The 20,482-nt window shown below is 47.5% G+C and overlaps 1 protein-coding gene across 6 annotated transcripts in view; it reads left to right on the forward strand.

The window, feature by feature from the left end:
- Setd1a (SET domain containing 1A, histone lysine methyltransferase) overlaps positions 1-20,394 on the forward strand; it is a 24,960-nt gene extending 4,566 nt beyond the window's left edge. For all 6 annotated transcript variants that reach the window (XM_031388431.1, XM_031388428.1, XM_031388430.1 and 3 more), the window contains exons 5-19: positions 3,111-3,232; positions 3,458-3,687; positions 4,551-5,454; positions 5,600-6,391; positions 6,861-7,037; positions 7,247-7,334; positions 8,006-8,163; positions 8,277-8,364; positions 11,194-11,514; positions 15,981-17,036; positions 17,404-17,576; positions 17,662-17,772; positions 17,922-18,041; positions 19,361-19,498; positions 19,575-20,394. In XM_031388431.1, the coding sequence (XP_031244291.1) occupies positions 3,111-3,232; positions 3,458-3,687; positions 4,551-5,454; positions 5,600-6,391; positions 6,861-7,037; positions 7,247-7,334; positions 8,006-8,163; positions 8,277-8,364; positions 11,194-11,514; positions 15,981-17,036; positions 17,404-17,576; positions 17,662-17,772; positions 17,922-18,041; positions 19,361-19,498; positions 19,575-19,748 (4,652 nt within the window). In that variant the 3' untranslated portion in view covers positions 19,749-20,394. The remainder of the gene's footprint in view (positions 1-3,110; positions 3,233-3,457; positions 3,688-4,550; positions 5,455-5,599; positions 6,392-6,860; positions 7,038-7,246; positions 7,335-8,005; positions 8,164-8,276; positions 8,365-11,193; positions 11,515-15,980; positions 17,037-17,403; positions 17,577-17,661; positions 17,773-17,921; positions 18,042-19,360; positions 19,499-19,574) is intronic.
- The last annotated feature ends 88 nt before the right edge of the window (positions 20,395-20,482 follow it).

Raw genomic sequence — 20,482 nt, forward strand, 5'->3', positions numbered from 1 at the left:
TCAGAAATCCGCCTTCCTCTGCCTCCCAAGTGCTGGGATTAAAGGCGTGCGCCACCACCGCCCGGCTTGGAACTGGAGTTTTAATGGTTCTGAGCCACTTTGTGGGTGCTGGGAACTGAACTCTGGTTTTCTGGAAGAGCAGCCAGTCCATTCAACTGCTGAGTCAGCTCTTCGGCTCTGGGAGGATTTTTCTTTTTTGTTTGTTGGTTGTTTTAAACTTAATCGATATTTTGTGCTTTCTTCAGTAGCCTATATACTAAGATTGAAACATCAGGTAATTAAAGAACTAGAGTTTTAGGTCATGGCCTGCCCAGAGCACAGGTTTGTGAAGATGGCGATGAGTAAAGCAGAGTTTTAGCACAGCGCGTGCCTGTAATCTTTGTGCTTGGGAGGCAGAAGATGGGGACTTGGAGGTTAGCCTGTCTATAGAGGTGATTCCAGGCCAGCTAGTGCTCCATAGTGAGAGCCTGTCTCAAGAAAACAAAAAAACAAAAAGGAACCAGGAGATAGCTTAGTGGGTAATAGTATGTAACATACAAATATGAAAACCTGAATCTGAATCTCCATCCCTGATCCAGATATGGTTGTGTATGCCTGTAACTTCATTTTTGTGGCAAGGAGACAAGCAGGTCCCAGAATCTCACTGACTAGCCAGAGTACAAATTGGCAAATTTCAGTTCTAGTGAGACCCTCTCTCAGAGGAGTGAGATAGAGTGCAGCAATGGGAGATATCCAATGTTTTCCTGTGGCCTTTGTGTGTGTGCACTTGAAAACCTACAAGTACATCATACACATAAAAATAAAGAAAAATGGAGCAGGTTTGAACTGCTTTCAAGGAATTACAGGGGAGCAATGTCAAACTAGTACAGTGTCATCTAAGAAAGAGGTTGTTGATTGGTGTTTGCAGAGGGAGTGAAGACCAATGTGTCCACATTGAACTTAAGACTTTTATATGGAATCTTATGGTTTATATGTGTTTTTGAGACAGAATCTCACTATATAGCTTTGTCTGGCCTTGAACTCATTGAGATCCACCTGCCTCTGCTGTCTTGAGTGCTGGGATTAAAAAGCTTTAATTGTTTGTTTGCTTTATTTATTCATTTTATTTTAATTTATTTTACTTATTTATTTTTTTTGTTTTTCGAGATAGGGTTTCTCTGTATAGCCCTGGCCGTCCTAGAACTCACTCTGTAGACCAGGCTAGCCTCGAACTCAGAAATCCGCCTGCTTCTGCCTCCCAAGTGCTGGGATTAAAGGCATGCGCCACCACTGCCCTGCCGTTTTTATTTGTTTTCTAGGTATCACTTTTTAAAACAGTATGCCCTTGAATTCTACAGCTGGTTCCAGGCTTTACTTTTGGTGTTCTGCTTTACCTTTAAAGATTCATTTTTGCTTTTCTTTATGTGTGTGTTCGTGTAAATGTATGCACATGTATGTGTGTGCCACAGACGCTAGAAGAGGGTATTTGTTGGATACCCTGGAATTGGAGTCGGGATAGTTATAGACCGCCATGTGAGTAGTTCTTTGCAAGAGTACAAAATGGTCTTAACCACTGAGCCATCTTTCCAACCCCTTGTTTTGGAGACAGGATCTCATGTAGCACAAGTTGTTTGAGTCTTCATTTGTAGCCAAGGATGACCATGACTTCTTATCTTCCTTCAAACTGGATCATAGACTTGTGCCACTATGCTTTGTTTATGTGGTCCTGGGGATGAAGCCCAGGGTTTTATGCATACTAGCAAGGCACTCTAACAACTGGGCAACTCGCCAATCCGTTTTATGTTTTTGAGTCAGTCAGTCTGTCTGTCTCTGGTGACCTATACTCACTGTAACTCATGTTGAATTGGACCTTTGCCTTGCCACAGTCTCCCAAGTATGAGGCTTACAGGCATATACCACTGTACTTGGCAACTCATCCTTTTTAAGTGCTACATCCTTCTCACAGTTTATTTGTTGTACACATATACATGTACATTCTACTTGGCCTCATGTGAAGGTCAGGGGGCAACAAGGGGTGTTGTTCTTTCCTTTCTCCATGTAGGTCCCAGAGATCAAACTTGGTGTCAAGCTTAGTGGCAGACACTTTATTCACCAAACCCTCTCACTGCTCAACCCCTTCCAAGAGTTGAAAAATCATTGTTCAAGGCAAATAAAATGCCCCCTCCCCCTGTCCCATGGGTTAGATTAACACTTATAGTTGCAATTCTGCAATCTTTAGTTTATAACATTAAAGGTATGGGGCTTAATAGCAGACAGACCTAATTTTCTTTTAAAGATATCTTTAGATAGACCAGAAGAGCGCATCAGATCCCATTACAAATGGTTGTGAGCCACCATGTAGCTGCTGGGAATTGAATTCAGGACCTCTGGAAGAACAGTCAGTGCTCTTAACAGCTGAGCCATCTCTCCAGCCCAGACCTACATTTCTTGAAGTTTATAAAATACTCTAGATGGTGTATGTGTGTAAACTATGAGTTTATAGTGGTTATATTGAACAGGCCTTTTACATGCCAAGCCAAGCACTGTTGCCTCCTGATATTAATGGGATATATATTTAATAGGTGGAGATGAACCTGATTTTATTTCATACATCTGCAAAAAAGCAGTATGTGCTGATAAATATCTGTAATTCCTGAACATGGGAAGAGTAGGGACAACAGTGTCAGGAATTCAAGGGCTACTTTCCTACTTAGTGGGTATGAGATCAGCCCGGTTATTTGAGATCTTGTCTTAATCAGTCAATAAAAATAGAAGCATAGACCTAGTCAGAATAGTACCAACCAGGTAGAAATGAGGTAAAAGTTTCCAAGGATTGAGTTAAGTAGGAAACTAACATTCTGAAACATTAAACTCAAGAGATTGTAGGAAACTTGAGACCTGAAGAAGAAAACGACCAAATCAGGGAGTTTGTTTTTCCTTCTGATTGTTTGATTTTTCGAGACAAGGTTTTCTCTGTATAGCCCTGGCTGTCCTGGAACTCACTCTGTAGACCAGGCTGGCCTTGAACTCAGAAATCTGCCTGCTTCTGCCTCCCAATCTGGTGGGATTAAAGGGATGCACCACCACTGCCTGGCCCTTCTGACTGTTGATTCCCATTTCTCTCCATCTAGGCCAACAACGAATGAAGTACTATGAATTGATTGTCAATGGCTCTTACACTCCTCAGACTGTGCCCACTGGGGGCAAGGCCTTGAGTGAGAAGTTCCAGGGTTCTGGTGCAGCCACTGAGACGGTGAGAAGCTTGTAACCGCTGCTTTGTTAAGCACACGTACTCATTACCTGGTCACCAAGAGCAGCAGCCATCTGGGAAGACCCTGAACTTTCCTATTAAGTATAGGACGAACTAAGGAAAGATGCCTAGGTGTTTTCAGATACAAAGAGCTAGAATCTCAGATTGGGGCAGGAGACAGTTTTAAATCATGCCTGACTGTTTTTCCTTGCATCACTTTTTTTTTAGACTGAAGCCCGCCGACGGTCTTCCTCTGACACAGCTGCCTATCCAGCAGGCACTACTGTGGGGGGCACCCCTGGCAATGGCACTCCCTGCTCCCAAGATACAAACTTCTCCAGCAGTCGACAAGATACTCCATCTTCCTTTGGCCAGTTCACCCCTCAGTCCTCCCAAGGAACCCCCTACACATCTCGGGGTAGCACCCCCTATTCTCAGGACTCTGCTTACTCCAGCAGGTATGGGAAACACACGTCTCTTGGGCTTAGCCATTTGATTCTGGGAGCTGCAACTGGAAAAAACAAACTCCAATTCTCTGTAAGAAGGAATTGGAAGCTATTTATTTTAGTCTCTTGTTTCAACTGACAAATTGCTGTTTTCAGGGCTATAGTATGGGACCTGGTCAGCAATATAGAAGCAGATGTTGAGAAACTTGTTTTGAGTTTTGTGGGTGTGTGCATGCACTCATGTGCATACTCCTGCCTCCCTGTATGTATGTATACTTTGTATCACAGGCATGCAGCACCCAAGCAAGCTAGAAGGAGACAGATGTCTCGTATCTGTAGTTTACAGGTGTTGGTACATGTGGGTATTGAGAATTGAACCTGAACCCTGTACAAGAGCAGTCTGTAGTCTTAACTGCCGAGCCATCTCTCCCACCCACCCCATTATTATTATTATTATTATTATTATTATTATTATTATTATTATTATTGGTTTTTTTGAGACAGGGTTTTTCTGTATAGCCCTGGCTGTCCCGGAACTCAATCTGCAGATCAGGCTGGCCTCGAACTCAGAAATCCATCTGCCTCTGCCTCCCAAGTGCTGGAATTAAAGGCATGCACCACCACTGCCCAGCTCCAGCCCATCTTTTAAGATGTTTATGAGTCTGATTGTTTTGCCTATGTAGATGTCTCTGAACACACAGTGTTCCTTGTACCTATGCAGTGGATCACCTAGAACTGGAGTGAAAATGGTTCTGAGCCACCATGTGGGTGCTGGGATCAAATCTAGGCCTAGAGGGACTTTGAATATAAGAACAGAACTAGTCAGGTTTGGTCACATAGGTAGGAGTTTAGCTAACTCTCAGGTTCTTCTTCAGCACCACTTCGACCTCCTTCAAACCCCGGCGGTCAGAGAACAGCTATCAAGATTCTTTTTCTCGACGCCATTTCTCTACATCATCAGCCCCTGCAACTACCGCTACTGCCACCTCAGCAACTGCTTCAGCTACTGCAGCCTCCTCCTCGTCGTCGTCCTCCTCATCGTCGTCCTCCTCCTCCTCTTCTTCCTCAGCCTCTCAGTTTCGTAGTTCTGACTCTAGCTACCCAGCGTATTACGAAAGCTGGAATCGTTACCAGCGCCATACTTCCTATCCACCTCGCCGGGCAACTAGAGAGGACCCTTCTGGGGCTCCATTTGCTGAAAACACAGCTGAGCGCTTCCCACCTTCCTATACCTCCTATTTGGCCCCTGAGCCCAACCGATCCACTGACCAAGACTACCGGCCTCCTGCGTCAGAGGCCCCACCTCCAGAACCTCCAGAACCTGGTGGTGGTGGTAGTGGTAGTGGTAGTGGTGGTAGTAGTGGTGGTGGTGGTGGTGGTGGTAGTGGTGGTGGTGGTGGGGCACCCAGCCCTGAGAGAGAAGAAGCCCGGACTTCCCCGCGCCCAGCTTCACCTGCACGTTCTGGCTCCCCAGCCCCAGAGACCACCAATGAGAGTGTGCCCTTTGCTCAGCACAGCAGTTTGGATTCCCGCATTGAAATGCTGCTGAAGGAACAACGCTCCAAATTTTCTTTCTTGGCTTCTGATACAGAGGAAGAAGAAGAGAACAGCAGTGCAGGCCCTGGGGCTAGAGATGCAGGGGGTGAGGTGCCTTCTGGGGCAGGTCATGGGCCCTGCACACCCCCTCCTGCTCCAGCTAATTTTGAAGATGTAGCACCTACAGGGAGTGGAGAGCCAGGGGCTGCCCGGGAGTCACCAAAGGCCAATGGACAGAACCAGGTGAGCCTGGGGCTAGCCATAGCATCTAGGATAGAAGCTTATAACTTAGTGGGGAGGGAAGGTGTTCAAACATGAAGACAAGTGTGAGGGCAAACTCAGGGAGCTCTAGCAGGAGCTCTCTGAGACTCTCCTCCGTACCCCACAGGCTTCTCCATGTTCTTCCGGAGAGGATATGGAGATCTCTGATGATGACAGGGGTGGCTCACCACCTCCAGCCCCAACACCCCCCCAGCAGCCACCGCCGCCACCACCTCCACCACCTCCCCCTCCTCCTCCCTACCTTGCTTCCCTTCCCCTGGGCTATCCTCCCCACCAACCTGCCTACCTCCTCCCACCCCACCCAGATGGACCACCACCCCCTGAGTACCCTCCGCCACCTCCACCACCACCACCCCACATCTATGACTTTGTGAACTCCCTGGAACTTATGGATCGACTTGGGGCACAGTGGGGAGGGATGCCCATGTCCTTCCAGATGCAGACCCAGATGTTAACACGGCTCCACCAATTACGGCAGGGCAAGGGATTGACTGCAGCCTCAGCTGGTCCTCCTGGTGGGGCTTTTGGCGAGGCCTTCCTCCCTTTTCCACCTCCACAAGAGGCAGCCTATGGCTTGCCCTATGCTCTGTACACACAAGGGCAAGAAGGTCGTGGAGCATACTCCCGGGAGGCCTACCACCTGCCCTTGCCTATGGCAGCCGAGCCCCTGCCCTCTTCCTCTGTCTCGGGAGAGGAGGCCCGGCTGCCTCATAGGGAGGAAACAGAGGTAGCAGAAAGCAAGGCCCTACCATCAGCAGGCACAGTGGGTCGTGTGCTGGCCACCCTTGTCCAAGAGATGAAGAGCATTATGCAGCGAGACCTCAACCGAAAGATGGTCGAGAATGTGGCCTTTGGAGCCTTTGACCAGTGGTGGGAGAGCAAGGAAGAGAAGGCCAAGGTGAGGAGGTCTAGTGCTGGGCACGTTCAGTGTTTGTTTGCTGAAAGATAGACCTTTGACTTCCCTCGATTGCCCAGTTCAGTAGGGACAAGAGAAAATGAAATGGATAGTAAGGCTGTGAGAATTACAGGCTAGGGAATTATGACAGAGTAAAAGGTAAACATGGGCCTGGGTCAGAAGAGCTTTGTCCTGGCTTCTTTGCTGCTCTACGGTAGACTGAATGTTTAAATGTCTCTGGCCTTGTATTTAGTTCTACCATTTGTAGCCTGGTAAAAATTAGTAATTGTTTCCTAAGGGTGGATGGCCTAAATTATCAGACTTGAGAAACTGCTTTAATTTGCCAGAGATAGATAGTGTTAGCAGAGTAAGTTAATGCATGTTGGTGTTCCTCAGGCACACTGTTAGTTCTTGGGCAGGAGGGAGTATCTGTGCTCTGGGTTCTTTAGCTTAGTCTCCCTACTATTTGCAGCCATTCCAGAACGCAGCCAAACAGCAAGCCAAGGAGGAGGACAAAGAAAAAACGAAGCTCAAAGAGCCAGGCATGCTGTCCCTTGTAGACTGGGCCAAGAGTGGTGGTGTCACAGGCATTGAGGCCTTTGCCTTCGGGTCGGGGCTTCGAGGGGCCCTGCGGTTGCCTTCATTCAAGGTATCCAGGAATTTAGTGGTGGGGAAAGCTGGTGCGCCTCCCTTCCCAATGGTGGGAAACGGAGTATGGGAGTGGGGTGGTGCTGTGGATGATGGTGGTTGAGGTGGGTTGTTTTTTTGTTTGTTTGTTTGTTTGTTTTAATTTTTCCTCCCTTTTCCTCACTCTTGTCTCTGAGCTCTAAGTGGCTCCTATCTTTCTGCATCTGCCAGGTAAAACGGAAAGAGCCGTCAGAAATTTCAGAGGCAAGTGAGGAAAAGAGGCCCAGGCCCTCTACTCCAGCTGAGGAAGATGAAGATGGTAAGTAGGAAATGAGGCAGAGGGAGAAAGGGGTGGTCTTCTTAGTATAATAGGAAGCAAGAGGACAGGGATATATCTGAGGATGCAAGAGGGTGTCTCTGAGGGCAAGGCACCCAGTGGAGACTTGATGCAGAGTGAAAGGGAATGAAAGGAATTCTAAAGGCATCAGAGTGTCAGATAGGTTTCTCCTTGCATTTTAGTTATGGTTCTTAGTTCTGCTGTCCTGATTTGAGTGTTTTTGTGTCTTGATTTTTGCAACAACAGTAGAAATTTCACTGTCTAGAATCAGAACTTGAATAATCCTCTATCCAGGTTCACTGCCTAACGCTTTTGCTGTGCAGCCTTCCAAGTCTGCTGAAGTCTGGGCTTTTGGTTAGTAGTTTATGGGACTTGAGGCTACTTTATTGAGTCAGATCTGCTTTCCTAGAGAACTCCCTCCCTTATATTATTTCTTGGGCCAGATAAAACAAGTTGGCTTCCTCTTTCACCCAGCTTAGAAAATGATCAAAAAAAAATGTGTGGGATGTAGTTCAAATTGTATAACATGTTATATTGTGTTCTAGTGTCTGTATGCCTGTCAGTAAAGTGGGCAGTAGTATTTTTTGCCTCCAGGATGGCAGAGCAGTAACTACTGATAGATTGTAACTAACTGCTCTGACTTCCTCTTGCAGATCCTGAGCGAGAGAAGGAAGCTGGAGAATCAGGACGTCCAGGGACCAAGCCCCCGAAGCGAGATGAAGAACGGGGCAAGACCCAGGGCAAGCACCGGAAATCCTTTACTCTGGATAGTGAAGGGGAGGAGGCATCCCAGGAGTCTTCCTCAGAGAAGGTAAGATGCTAGGCACCTGGTGTTCCTGAGCCCCTGCTGGCACAGCCAGCTTCTCACTGAACTGGAACTCAGTGTCATTTTCCTGTTAGTCTCAGCATGTCTTTTTCCTTAAGGATGAGGATGATGATGAGGAAGATGAGGAAGATGAAGAGCGGGAGGAAGCTGTGGATGCCACCAAGAAGGAAGCAGAGGCATCAGATGGTGAGTATAGGCAGTTGAGTAGAGTTTAGGTTTGGGGAAGAAGAACTATACTATCTGGTTTTTCTTTTTCTATGACTTTCCTGCTGGACCTCTGGCCCTTCTTGCCCTTTGCAATGACAGTTGTTTTAGCCAATGTCCTTTGGTATCCTAGGACTCTTCAGAATGTGAACCCCATTAATTGAGAATACTCCCTCTTCTGAAACAGGTCTCCCTGTAGATAGTCCTGCAAAGTCTGTTTCTTTCCCCAGGTCCTAGAGATGAAGGGTATGCATTTTCCTCTTGTCCCTTGAAGCTATCAGTCTAGATGGTCTTGTCTTAGAGCTCTGCTCTTCCTGTAAGGGCCAGCCATCAGTCTGTTCCTTTCTTTTTCCTTCATCTCTCTTGCCATCAACAGACACTCTTCCATCCAATTGTGTGTTTGTTGGCTTCTACAAATTTGGACATGGTTTAGTGATGTGCATTCCTTCAGAAGTAAGTATTTCGGGACTGGAAAGAGAGCCCACAGTGTTTAATAGCACTACCTGCTTTTACAGAGGACCCAAGTTTGGTTCACATGGTGGCTCACAACTACCTGTAACTTCACTTCCAGAAGATCCAACACATTTTTTTTTTCTATTCCACATGTATATGGTGCACATACATACACTGAAGCATATGCATGAATTAAATAATTCTTTTTAGAAGAAATGTACATTAAAACTTTGCTTTTAAGAACTTGTTGGGCTGGGCATTGGTGCACGCCTTTAATCCTAGCACTTGGGAGGCAGAGGCAGGCGGATTTCTGAGTTCGAGGCCAGCCTGATCTACAGCGTGAGTTCCAGGACAGCCAGGACTACACAGAGAAACCCCTCCAAAAGAACTTATTGGAGAGGGATAGAAGAAAGGTGAGAGACAGGTTACATGGGTCCCTTTGTGTCATTGCAGACAGATTACATTTTGTTTTTCTTTCTTTCTTTCTTTCTTTCTTTCTTTCTTTCTTTCTTTCTTTTTTTTTTAGTTTATTTTAGTTTTTTCAAGACAGGGTTTCTCTGTGTAGCCCTGGCTGTCCTGGAACTCACTCTGTAGACCAGGCTGGCCTCGAACTCAAATCCGCCTGCCTTTGCCTCCCAAGTGCTGGGATTAAAGGTGTGCACCACCACCGCCCGAGATTACATTTTAAGGACAATGAAATAGGTAATAATTTGTAATGGTATGCTAGACTCGAGGAAAGCGCCAGCCACTGTTGTCTGCCCAGCAGTCAAGGAGTTCCTCTGAAATACTGTTTTCGAAGTGACCAGGGTTGATAGCAGTGATACTCGTGAGGTTATCACTCACTGGAGAAGCAAAGGGCCAGGTTACCTGCTAAGAATGAAGACAGTTCCCTCTGTTGGCCCTTTGGCTCCCCTGCCATCAGCTGTGCCTACAACATGCATTTTTCTCTTCTGTCTGCTTACCTCATGTAGGTTCTTAGGGACATGATCTTTAGCCCAAGAGGGCCTTACTTGTGTAATCCTTTTCTAGTCTTTCTACCTAAACAGAACTAGAATTTCAAACATGTCATCTTGCCAAACAGTGTTGGGGATCAAACCTAGGGCTCCGTGCTAGACTAACATTCTACCACTGACCTGCAGCCCCTAGCTCCTCTGCTGCATGCAGTTTTGACTGATTTCTGCCTCTATTTCCTTTCTTCTGTTCTAATTCATTTTCAAAACTGCTAATAAAATTATTTTCTAAAACGTACTCTCTTCTCTACAAGGTCTTCACTTGACTCCCTGTTTTCTGCCAAAGTGACCTATTTGTATAGTCAGTCAGTCTAGGCTCTGCACATATCTTTAGCTTTGTCTCACCATGTTCCAGTTCCTCCCCCATTACCCCTTTCTATATTTACTCTATTATTTACTCCAGAGTTCATCAATAACATCTGTTTTCTCTCTTCCTCTCTTTCTCTCTCCCTGGCTTCATTGACTTACTTAGCCTCTCAAGTGCTAGAATTAGAGCCCTTTTCCATTATGCTTCTTTGGGATTTCTTAGTGCTCTCTCACCCAGTACTGATCTTCCATAAGTGTGGTATCTGTAGTGTTGTGAGACTATGCTGTGGTATGTGTGTGTGTCTTTCTACCTTGTAAGTTTTAGTGATCAAACTCAGGTCATCAGTTTGGCAACAGGTGTCTACTGAACCATCTTGCTGGTACCTTGTTTTGTTTCGTTTTTTGAAGAAGAGTCTCACATAGGTCATGCTGGCTCCTAACTTGCTATATAGATGAGTATGACCTTCAACGAATCTTCTGCCTCCATCTCCAGAGTTCTGCGCTTACACGTACCACCATGACTTGCTTTCAAGACAGGGTTTCTCTGTGTAGCCTTGGATATCCTGGAACTCACTCTGTAGACCAGGATGACCTCAGATCACAGAGGTCCACTTGCCTCTCCCTCCTGAGTGCTAGGATTAAAGGCATACTTTCAAGGCATGTATTCCAGAATTCTTTCTATTTTCTACAGAACTTTGGTGCTCTAGGCCAACTGCTTGCCAGTCTCCAGGTTTGTCTGTCTATGTCTATCTGTCTGTCCCGGAACTCTCTCTGTAGACCGGGCTTTCAAAGAAATGGAGATTTCTTTGTGGTGGAACATCTCCTTCTTGGTTTTAGCATTTCCTTAGGGGGTACCTTCCCAGACTTGTTCTTCCAGCAGAATCCAGGGCTTTCCTTCCTTCGCTCTGATGTTTGTCATTGTGTACACACACCTGCTTATTTAACTTCTTGGGCTTCCAACACCTGGCCTAGAGTCTCACATACACAGTCCTGAATGAGTGATCCCTCCTCTTGACCATTGACACCCCCTGTGGATTTCCAGGTGAGGATGAGGACAGTGACTCGTCCTCCCAGTGCTCTCTGTATGCGGATTCAGACGGTGAAAATGGTAGCACGTCGGACTCCGAGAGTGGCAGCTCCTCTTCCTCTTCGTCATCCTCCTCCTCCTCTTCCTCATCGTCCTCATCAGAGTCCTCCTCTGAAGAAGAGGAACAGTCATCAGTCATTCCCTCAGCTTCACCACCTCCCAGAGAAGTTCCAGAGCCCCTTCCAGCTCCTGATGAGAAGCCTGAGACAGACAGGGTTATAGATCCCCCTGTCATGCCTCTCCCTGAAAAGGAGACATTGCCCACACAGCCTGCAGGTAGGTGGCATGGGACAGATGACATGACTAAGATATATGTTTATCATTGTCTTAGAGAATGGTCTCCACCTAGTCTGTCCCTGGGGTGGAGTAGTTAAATGGGCACATAGTAACACTAACACATAACTGAGCTTTTTTTTTTTTTTAAGATTTATTTATTTATTTATTTATTTATTTATTTATTTATAAGCACACTGTAGCTGTCTTCAGACACCCCAGAAGAGGGAATCAGATCTCATTACAGATGGTTGTGAGCCACCATGTGGTTGCTGGGATTTGAACTCAGGACCTCTGGAAGAGTAGTCAGTGCTCTTAACCGCTGAGCGGTCTCTCTAGCCCATAATTGAGCTCTTGTATAGTCCTTGTTATTCTATAGCACATGCATATGACAGCCTCCTATAGGGACTGTTTATTCATATAGTAGAGTTTATTGAGCACTGCTACTACTACCAGGAGCAGTACAAAGATATGATGGTTTGTCTGACAGGCACTGTTCTCATCCTCATAATGCTTTTAGTCCATAGGGAGATAAAGGCCAGCTAAGGAATAAATGCATAGAAATAACTGTGATTTCAGCCCAATAAGTTTTATGAAAAAAAAAAAATAGAAGAAACTCAGATTCCTGAGGGCATTTATGGGTCTGGGATCATCCTCCTGCTGAAGCGTAGTTGAGCTGAACTCTGGGCAAAACAATGAGGAGGAATAAGCAGATATATAGGCTCTACATAAGGTCCAGAACATAAGTTAGAAGGTTTGGAAGAAAGCTCACCCTTTGATAGGTTGAAAACTTAGGGTGGAAGGTAGAAGTGGGTGCTGACCAGCCCATGCCAAATGCAGAGCCCATGTATGAAATGTTGTCTCTGCTTTGAGAGCCATAGGAAGCTATGACTGGTTAATAGTGATCTGAAAGATGCATTACAAACAGGAATGAGAGAGGAGCCAGAGTGTCGCAGGAAGACTCTTGTGAGGCCAGGAAAGATGTAGGATGGGAAGCTGGGACTTGAGTGTCCCCTCAGTGTGATTAAAATTTACAACATTGCCAAGGAGTGGTATCGCACGCCTTTAATCCCAGCACTTGGGAGGCAGAGGCAGGTGGATTTCTGAGTTTGAGGCCAGCCTGGTCTACAGTGTGAGTTCCAGGACAGCCAGGACAACACAGAGAAACCCTGTCTCGGGGAAAAAAAAAAAACAAAAAAACCAAAAACAAACAAAAAATGGACAGTTGAAAAACTGCACGTGAGGCTCAGAGACAGAGAAAATTGGTAGAAATAGGGATGGAGACAGATAATTCGGTAATACTGCATGCCATGAAAGGACTTTGAATAAAGTGACCTAGGATTATGGGCACTGATGACTTGGAGTTGAGTGGCGATCTCTAAAACTTCAGTTAGAAACATTAGCAGTGGGATCATAGAGCAGAGACTTTGGGAAGAGGTCTGCCCAAGAGCAGTGAGAGCACTGGTGAACTCAGCTGCTGCTCAATGAGGAGAGCACAGGGTGGGGGGGTAGGGAGTGGGCGAGGGCGGGTGCAGTGGAGGGGGGGAAGGTTGGAATATCAAGCTAAGCACCACTTTAAAAGGATGGGCCTAAAAAGCAAGCATTGTGGTTGTCATGCATTTCTATAATCTCAGTTCTGAGGAAGTGAAGCAGGAAGGTCTAACGCTCAGGGTCATCCTCAACTACACAGTGAGTTTGAAGGCAGTCTTGAGATACATATGAGACAGTATCTTTCGTCTCCTTTTTTTAAATGTGTTTATGTGAGTGTGTGTGTGTGTGTGTGCGTGTGTGTCTACGTACCACATGCATACATTACCCATGGAGGCCAGATGAGGGTGTCAGATCCCCTGGAACTAGAATTATATGTATGGGCGGTGGTAGCGCACACCTTTAATCCCAGCACTTGGGAGGCAGAGGCAGGCGGATTTCTGAGTTCGAGGCCAGCCTGGTCTACAGAGTGAGTTCCAGGACAGCCAGGGCTACACAGAGAAACCCTGTCTCGAAAAAATAAAAAATAAAAAGAATTCTATGTAGTTGTAAATCACCATGTTGAATGCTGGGAACTTGACCTGGGTACTCTGTAAGAGCAGAGAACATTCTTAACTGCTGAGACAGTTTTCCAGTTTATCTTTCAAAAGGGAGAGGTCCAGAACTTAAGTTAGAAAGTTTGGAAGAGAGCTTACCCTTTCAAAAAGGAGAGGGATGCTAGAAAGATGGTTCAGTGGTTAAGAGCATTGGTGGCTCTTGTAGCAGACTTAAGTCCATTCCCAGTGCCCATATGGAACCTTACAACCATCTGTAATTTTCATTTCAGGGGATTCATAGGCAGGGAAAGCAACCATATACAGAAAAGTTGTTTGTTTTGTTTTCTAAAGATAGGAGTAGCCAGGTATGGTGGCACAGGGGTATACGCTTGGAAGTCAGGCAAGAGGATATCAAGTTTGAGGCTATTTGGGGATAATTTAGGCAATTTAGCAAGACCCTGTATCTAAATAAAATTTTTCAAACGACCAGCAATCTAGCTCAGTGATGGCATGCATGAGGTTTAGTGTCCAGCATCCATCCATCCACCCACCCATCCATCCATCCATCCATAGATAAGAGATACGGATATGGATATAGATATAGATAGATAGGAAGGAAAGAAAGACAGAATTAGACAATGTTGTGGAGCCACAGGAGAAATTATAGTAAGAAGTGTCTTGGACCTGACAGGTCATAGGAATTACAGAATTTCAGGTGAATGGTTTAGACTGAAGGCAAGTGTGAAGGGATGAGGAGAAGTAATATTGATAGCTAGGTTTTTCTTTTTCTTTTTTTTTTTTTTTAAGAATTATTTATTTCATTTATATGAGTACACTGTAGCTGTTCTCAGACCCATCAGAAGAGGGCATTGGATCTCATTACAGATGGTTGTGAGCCACCATGTGGTTGACTGGGAATTGAACTCAGGACTTCTGGAAGAGTAGTCAATGCTCTTAACCTCTGAGCCACCTCTCCAGCCCGATAGCTAGGTTTTTCTAAGGGTAGGGTATACAGGTCTTTCTGGCTTAGTGTCAGGAAACTGTGGAAAGCTTAAAAAGATAGTCCATACTTTCCTCTGGAAAGCGTCAACTTAATACATGGTAGCCTGATTGAAGAAAGATTGTCTGGCAATATCAGTCAATTTGAGTCAGTTTAAATACCAGAAAGGAAAGCTGGGTATGGTGGTATGTACATCACAGCATTTACAGAAGCATCAGGTTCTTTGTGGGCTTCAGTGAGATCCAGGCTAGTCTGAGCTACGTGAGACTTCTCTCAAAGAGGAGGGGTAATGTTGCATGGTTATAGATATGTTTATATGCTATGCCTAATTGGTAGTTTTCAGAGACAAGTAGAAAAACTCCTTGGTCTTGCCTTCCTTTTGTCTTCTAGTTTTTTAATTTTTGCTTTCTCAGGAAATAGGTTTCCTCTGTTTCTGCATTCCAGCATAGTGTTCACATCCACCGAACCACCAGAGGAACAACAGGCCAGCCAACCTCCTCCTACCTTAGACTTCTTAGGAAAGTCTCTGATGGAGCTGGTTGTATTAGGCAGCAGTCTTGGTAGTGTCAGTCAGTGACAGCCCTGAGGGAAAAGGCTGAGAAGACTGATTTCTAGGGTCTTGTTTCTGAGAATTTGAGAACATAGGAGAGCAATTCCCAGGGGAAAAGAGTAGTTGTGCTGCCTGGGGGTAATTGTATCGTAATTTTATCATAAATGAAAAGCCTGGGGAAGCGAGGGAGCACAGAGATCTTCGAAGAAGCTGATTGAATGCTAAGTTGTGTAATTTGCCACTGTCCAAGACCCACGTGACAGCCAGAGCCTAGGATGCAACACACTGAAGGACCTTTTGGTGTTCCCCAGTAAGGAGCACTTAGCTTGAGGCAGTATGCACAGCTGCAGGCCAGACATGGAGCTGGCTGCCATTCCGTTCTGAAACTGATAGAGCTGGTTGCTAAAGCTCTGAGTCTACGAATGTCTAGTCCTGGGTCATGTTCTTTTCCAGAGGTCTGGTAAACAGGCTAGAATTCCAGTGTTTCATGGGGTCCCTTCCCTCCCTTTCCCAGGTTTGGCTAGACATTTGATTTGGTTGGTTATCCTGTTTGAACAACAGCTTTCTGGGCTTATCTGCCTGTTCTGAGTTCTCCCCATACCTGACATGGACATACTCCATTGTCAGCTAGAATAATAAACAGGTTCAGAGCCCCATTCTGTTCAGGGACTTGACAGTGCTCAGAATGATGTGAGCAGGAGAGAGACAGACAGACCTCTACACATATAGGCATGAGTGTTCTGAATGGAAGCTGAGGCAGAACAGGCTAGAACTTAAAAAAGTAAGGCTTCCTTAAGTGCTCCAGGATAGTTGAGCCCAAGTCTCCTACCCTGACAGTTTTGTCTGATGAGGTTTGCCCTAACCCTGGTCTTTGCCCATGTGCTTCCATCCCCAGGTCCTGCTGAAGAACCACCCCCTAATATACCACCTCCTCCCCCAGAGCCACCAGCTGGACCTCCAGACCCTCCCCCTCGCCTGGATGAGCGCCCCTCTTCTCCTATTCCTCTCCTACCCCCACCCAAGAAACGCCGGAAAACTGTTTCCTTCTCTGCTGCAGAGGAGGCACCAGTCCCAGAACCTTCCACAGCTGCCCCACTACAGGCCAAATCTCCTGGTCCAGTCTCTCGAAAAGTCCCCAGGGTTGTAGAGCGGACCATTCGTAATCTCCCCCTGGACCATGCATCTCTGGTCAAGAGTTGGCCTGAGGAGGTGGCCCGAGGGGGTCGGAATCGAGCTGGAGGTCGTGTCCGCTCTACAGAAGAAGAAGAGGCCACTGAGTCAGGGACAGAAGTAGACTTGGCAGTACTGGCTGACCTGGCCCTGACCCCCGCCCGACGTGGGTTGGCTACCCTACCCACTGGTGACGACTCAGAGGCCACAGAGACTTCAGATGAGGCTGAGCGCCCAAGCCCTCTACTCAGCCACATCCTCTTGGAACACAACTATGCCCTAGCCATCAAGCCCCCACCCACCACACCAGCACCTCGGCCCCCGGAGCCAGCTCCTGCCCTTGCTGCCCTCTTCAGCTCTCCAGCTGATGAAGTCTTAGAGGCCCCTGAGGTGGTGGTGGCTGAGGCAGAAGAGCCAAAGCAACAGCTGCAGCAGCAGCATCCAGAGCAGGAAGGAGAAGATGAGGAGGAAGATGAAGAGGAGTCCGAGTCTTCAGAAAGCAGCAGCAGCAGCAGCAGCAGTGACGAGGAAGGGGCAGTCAGGAGGCGCAGCCTTCGCTCCCACACTCGAAGAAGAAGGCCACCACTCCCACCCCCACCCCCACCGCCTCCTTCCTTTGAGCCAAGGAGTGAATTTGAGCAGATGACCATCCTATATGATATTTGGAACTCAGGCCTGGACTTAGAAGACATGAGCTATTTGCGACTCACATATGAACGGCTGCTGCAGCAGACTAGTGGCGCAGATTGGCTTAATGACACCCACTGGGTCCATCACACAAATATCCTAAGCCACAGAGCCCATCTTATTTAAACCCTAGAGTAAGACACAGGGCCGGGTCTTCCCTGGGGTCATATGACAAGAAATGTTATCCTCAGGTCTATCCTAGGGCTGTACTGGCTTCCCGTCTGTCTAAATTACTGTGCTTTGCTTAGCCTTGGGGTTCTTGAGCTGTCTGTCCTCTCTGCCTTGTGTCTCTTCTGATAGAACAGGTAAGGTCTAGAGTTGCCCTCTCCATTCTGTCCCCTTACTGAGTAATCTCACCATCAGACAAGCTACCCTGTGGACAGGGCCTGGGTTGGACAGGAGGTGTGGGCCCCAAGAGACTGGCCAATAAGGAATCTGTTCTTTTCCTTAATACCATGCACTCACCAACCTAAGCACTCCAAAGCGCAAGCGACGGCCCCAAGATGGGCCTCGGGAGCATCAGACAGGTTCTGCACGCAGCGAAGGTTATTACCCCATCAGCAAGAAGGAGAAAGATAAATACTTGGATGTGTGCCCTGTCTCAGCCCGGCAGCTGGAAGGTGGAGACACTCAGGTAGAGCCCTTACTCTGAGCCCTCCTTACTTTGCTGCCTCCTTCCTGTCCTTCAATCACTCACCACCTCCTTGTCTTACTCATAGGGGACTAATCGGGTGCTCTCTGAGCGACGGTCAGAGCAGCGGCGGTTACTGAGTGCTATCGGCACCTCAGCCATCATGGATAGTGATCTGCTGAAACTAAACCAGCTCAAGGTCAGGAGGGGAGGTGGGGTGAGGGACCCAGTGAAACCCCAGCAAGGAGAGTCCCTGGTGGGACCCTGTGAGACAAAGCTGAAGGGAAGGGACTTGAAGGTACGAGTTTGTGGAACATCCAGCAGTTAAAGCTACCTTCTGTCCCCTAGTTCCGGAAGAAGAAGCTCCGATTTGGCCGGAGCCGTATCCATGAGTGGGGTCTGTTTGCTATGGAACCCATTGCAGCTGATGAGATGGTGATAGAGTATGTTGGCCAGAACATCCGCCAGGTGAGGTTCCACTCCCAGCAACAGGCCAGTTGCTGACTGGACAATAGCATGGTATTTCATCTACCTCATCTGTTCCTGCCACACTCCCACCCTGGTGTCTCAGGGCTCTGGCTCAGTGGTCTTTTAGTTGGACTGGATTGTACATAATGTTAATAGTGAAACCCAATGCCACATTTTTATAATTGTGATATTTTGTACAGAGCCTTCCTCATTATTACCAGTGCCACTCCCCCAGGGAACACTGGTTAGTAATGATTGTAAAGGATGGTGTTTGATACTAGAGGATGTTAGGTATTGTAGGGACCCAGAGATGGTGATGTATGATGTTCAACCTGAAAGCTAATGGGTAATAAATTCCCAGGGCAGTAGGATGTATATATGCTTTTGTTCCTGGAATAGCATGTGCAAAGGCTCAGAAGCTGCATTTTCTTAGGAGGACAAGGCCAAAACGTCTGTTCAGGTAACCTAGGCAGGGCCAGTGACCAGGACATGAGCCTGTAAAAGTGGCCTTGTGGATGGAGAATGGCTTGGAAGCTGTGCAAGCAAGGAGTCATGAAGCCAATAAGCTTCCTCTGGCTATGGAACGGAGCTTGTGTGGGCTGGCCTCAGTGGAACTTAATGGCAAATCAAAGCCAAAGTTATGGATGAGGTAGTGGCAGCAGAGGTGACAGGAATCTAGCCTGTGGGTTCAAAGTAGTTGACAGGCAGTTGGCTGTGGAGGGTGAAAACAAAGTGCTGAGGTCTTTCTCAGGCCATCGCCATTAGCTTCTAGGAATGTGGTTGGGCAGAAGGAACACGAATGTGATCAAGATTTGTTCAGTACAGAAGTGAGGCTCAGGGTCCTAGGGATGCTGCAGTGACATCCCACACTCTATTGAGGTAGACTTGCCTGGAGAGTGAAGCCTGGGAGGAGTCCTCACAACAGAACTGGTGGTTAGAACTCTGCAAAGGGGTGAGATCACCTAGTGGGAGTGTGGCAGTTGCATTACCTATTTCCTGGGAATAGCTGCCCCTTGCAACACAAGGCCTTTGTCCTGGCACAGACCCTCTGCCATCTGCTCTCACCAGCTGCCCAGTAGGTGCCTGTGTAGGAAGGCTAGTCCTAGGAAAGGATTCAATTCAAGGCATGGCCACTGTCATTTCAGAAGCTGCCCCAGGCCCACAGCATGCTATGGGCTCCACTATGGCCACATAGGTTCTCAGAAGAGCCAGTGCTGGTTTCCTCAGTCTGGCTGACTTTGGATCAGAATGGTTGGGAGCAGGTAGACCCAGATGCCCATGCAATGGCTGAAGTCTTAAGATGTGTCTTATTCTCCCAGATGGTAGCTGACATGCGGGAGAAGCGCTATGTTCAGGAGGGCATTGGCAGCAGCTATCTTTTCCGGGTGGATCATGACACCATCATTGATGCCACCAAGTGTGGCAACCTCGCCAGGTTCATCAACCACTGCTGCACGGTGCGCTCAGGGCTGGGCCAGGGCTGGGCTGGGCGGGGGTGAGGTGGGGTTGTGGCTTACACTCCCCCTCCTGCAGCCCAACTGCTATGCTAAGGTGATCACCATCGAGTCTCAAAAGAAGATTGTGATCTACTCAAAGCAGCCCATTGGTGTGGATGAGGAGATCACCTACGACTACAAGTTCCCACTAGAAGACAACAAGATTCCGTGTCTGTGCGGCACTGAAAGCTGCCGTGGCTCCCTCAACTGAGGTGGGGCAGGACCGGTGCCCTCACCCCTATTTATTCCCCCTTGGTGCCCTAAGCTCCCAGCACCCCCAGCCTTATTGGGCTCAGCAGGGCCCACTGCCCGACCTTCACATGTGGGATAGGGAGCACTGAGTCCAGCAAGGGAGCCTCAGTCCTGTGAGGTAACTTCGGCCTCCCCTATACCCCATGCCCAGCCACCCTCTTAATTTTTTTTTTCTTTGCGAAGAAGAAGCTGTAAATGTTTTGTAGCTGCCAGCAGCTGTTTCCTGTGGAAACCTGGGGTACCAGCCTGTATAGATGCTATTCTTGGGGGCTGCATAGCCCTTTGCTTCATGTTAATGGGGACTTCCCCTTATGCCCTATGTGCACCTCTCCCCAGTTTAGGGGTCTCTGGGGCAGTGGCCATGTTCTCCCCCTGGGGGGGCCTTTGGCCCCTAGTCCTGGGAACTCTGTGCCTGGAACCCTGCCTCATCTGTTCCTGCCAGACCCTGTGGGTCACCCTCTCACCCTGGTGTCTCAGGGCTGTGGCTCAGTGGGCCAGGATGGTGGGGGGCAGGCCCTTCTTGTTGGGCTGGATTGTACATAATGTTAATAGTGAAACCCAACACCACATTTTTATAATTGTGATTAAACTTTATTGTACAAAAATGCTTGGTCAGTATCTTTGGGAAGAGCAGACTGGGATGCGAGTTGACACAGTGGGTGAAGCAGGAGAGGGGAAATGGGTGGCCTGGAG

The sequence above is a fragment of the Mastomys coucha genome, unplaced genomic scaffold (assembly GCF_008632895.1).
Source record: "Mastomys coucha isolate ucsf_1 unplaced genomic scaffold, UCSF_Mcou_1 pScaffold21, whole genome shotgun sequence".
NCBI lineage: Eukaryota > Metazoa > Chordata > Mammalia > Rodentia > Muridae > Mastomys > Mastomys coucha.